Source organism: Cryptosporidium hominis (genome assembly GCF_000006425.1).
Source record: "Cryptosporidium hominis TU502 chromosome 4 CHRO014091, whole genome shotgun sequence".
In the NCBI taxonomy this organism is placed as follows: domain Eukaryota; phylum Apicomplexa; class Conoidasida; order Eucoccidiorida; family Cryptosporidiidae; genus Cryptosporidium; species Cryptosporidium hominis.
Window position 1 is genome coordinate 1 of NW_666584.1, and position 1,560 is coordinate 1,560.

The following is a 1,560-nucleotide window of genomic DNA, read 5'->3' on the forward strand; positions in this document are numbered from 1 at the left end:
TGCTATCCTGAACTTGATTTTCTTTTAAAAATTATAATTTATAAATTATTCAACATATTTATTAAAAACATATTTGAACAGATTCTTTTACAACTCAGTATTAATGATAACTATTATATGGAAATTATAGCTATGATGATTTTTTATAATCATTATTACCCTTCTCTAATCGAGAAGAAATGATTATTATTATCTTTCGCTCCTATCTGAGTCTATTCTATTCATTTTACTAATTATCATTATTTTTTCTTATGGTTATTAATATTATCTATAATGCTCAAGTATCACTTATATTCATGATGACTTTTTCTTATTAAACTAGAGTCTATTATAGTCACTGGCTTTAATATTAAAGTTAATACTAACTGATTACAGTGTTTCTCTTGGCTGTCTGAGATATATTTGATACTTGATATATTAAATATATTGCTTTTTAATCCAATATAATTCAATTCATCATCATTTTCTCTACTAAACTACTGATACTCCATACCTTTTATTCAATTAAACTCAAGACTGATGATTTTAATGACTCTAACTATTAGATTCCTTTTTTTTGACAAACCATATAAAAAGAAGTTACGAAGAGTTTTATAACGTTAAAATTAATGCTAAAGAAGAATCAACTATTTATTATTTTAAGTGATCTAATCTATTTCGAGTATATTATAATTAGAGCTTTTTAAAGTACATATATAATAATTACCTCTTCTTGTTACGTTGTTTGCTCTTATGTTTCATCTTCTTATTGATATGTTTAATGGCTCTCTTATCTTTCTTTAGTCTTTTATCTACGAATTTTGTCTTAAGATTCGTAGTATTAATACTTTTTTCTTTATTCTTTATTTGTTTGCTTAACCCATGTCTTCTTGTTACAGTATATACATTAACTCTTTTCTTACTAGAAATCTTTTGAGCTTTTTTAATCAAGCTATTAATGGTTTTGGATTTGGAAGCTTCATTCATCTCTTCAGAATCAGCAATGGATTGTGCTTTCTTTCTAGCCTTCTTCATAACCTTCTCATACCTCCTCTTCTTTCTTGCTAAAGCTTCACTTTCTTTTCTTATTGGTCTATTTTTTATTTCCCTTAATTTTGCTCTATATTGAGCCATCAATTCTTTTGTAATTGGAAGCTCTGGCTTGTTATGTTTATTTTCATCCTCAATAAACCAAGAAGGAAGTCCTAGAACATTGTTTTCAAGATCCTCATCTGGATCATGAAATGCATATCTATTATAACTACCATCGATTAAGTCCATTCTAGTTGATTTGTTAACTAATAATGATCCAATTCCCTGAATTATCTTAAGATCTTCCTCATTTTCAGGTTTTGTAAACCTCTCATCATCACTTTCTTGGACTTCATCAGTATCAGAATTCTCAGAGTTAAAACTCATTTGCTCTACCATATCTTCATCATCACTACCATTTTGATTAAAAGATTCTTGAATATTATCATTCATATCAATCAACCCAGTAGATTTTGGGACAAATTCTATTTCATTATCCTTAGAGTCGCTATTATCTTGTTTTTCTCCTGAGACTTCTTATTTTTTAAC

The 1,560-nt window shown here is 27.2% G+C and overlaps 1 protein-coding gene across 1 annotated transcript; it reads right to left on the reverse strand.

Moving 5' to 3' along the window:
• Positions 1 to 702: 702 nt before the first annotated feature.
• Positions 703 to 1,464, reverse strand: Chro.40181 (FtsJ cell division protein). Its single annotated transcript, XM_659937.1, has 1 exon — positions 703 to 1,464. One exon carries the CDS (start codon positions 1,462 to 1,464, stop codon positions 703 to 705), a length of 762 nt encoding a protein of 253 aa, XP_665029.1.
• Between the last annotated feature and the right edge of the window lie 96 nt (positions 1,465 to 1,560).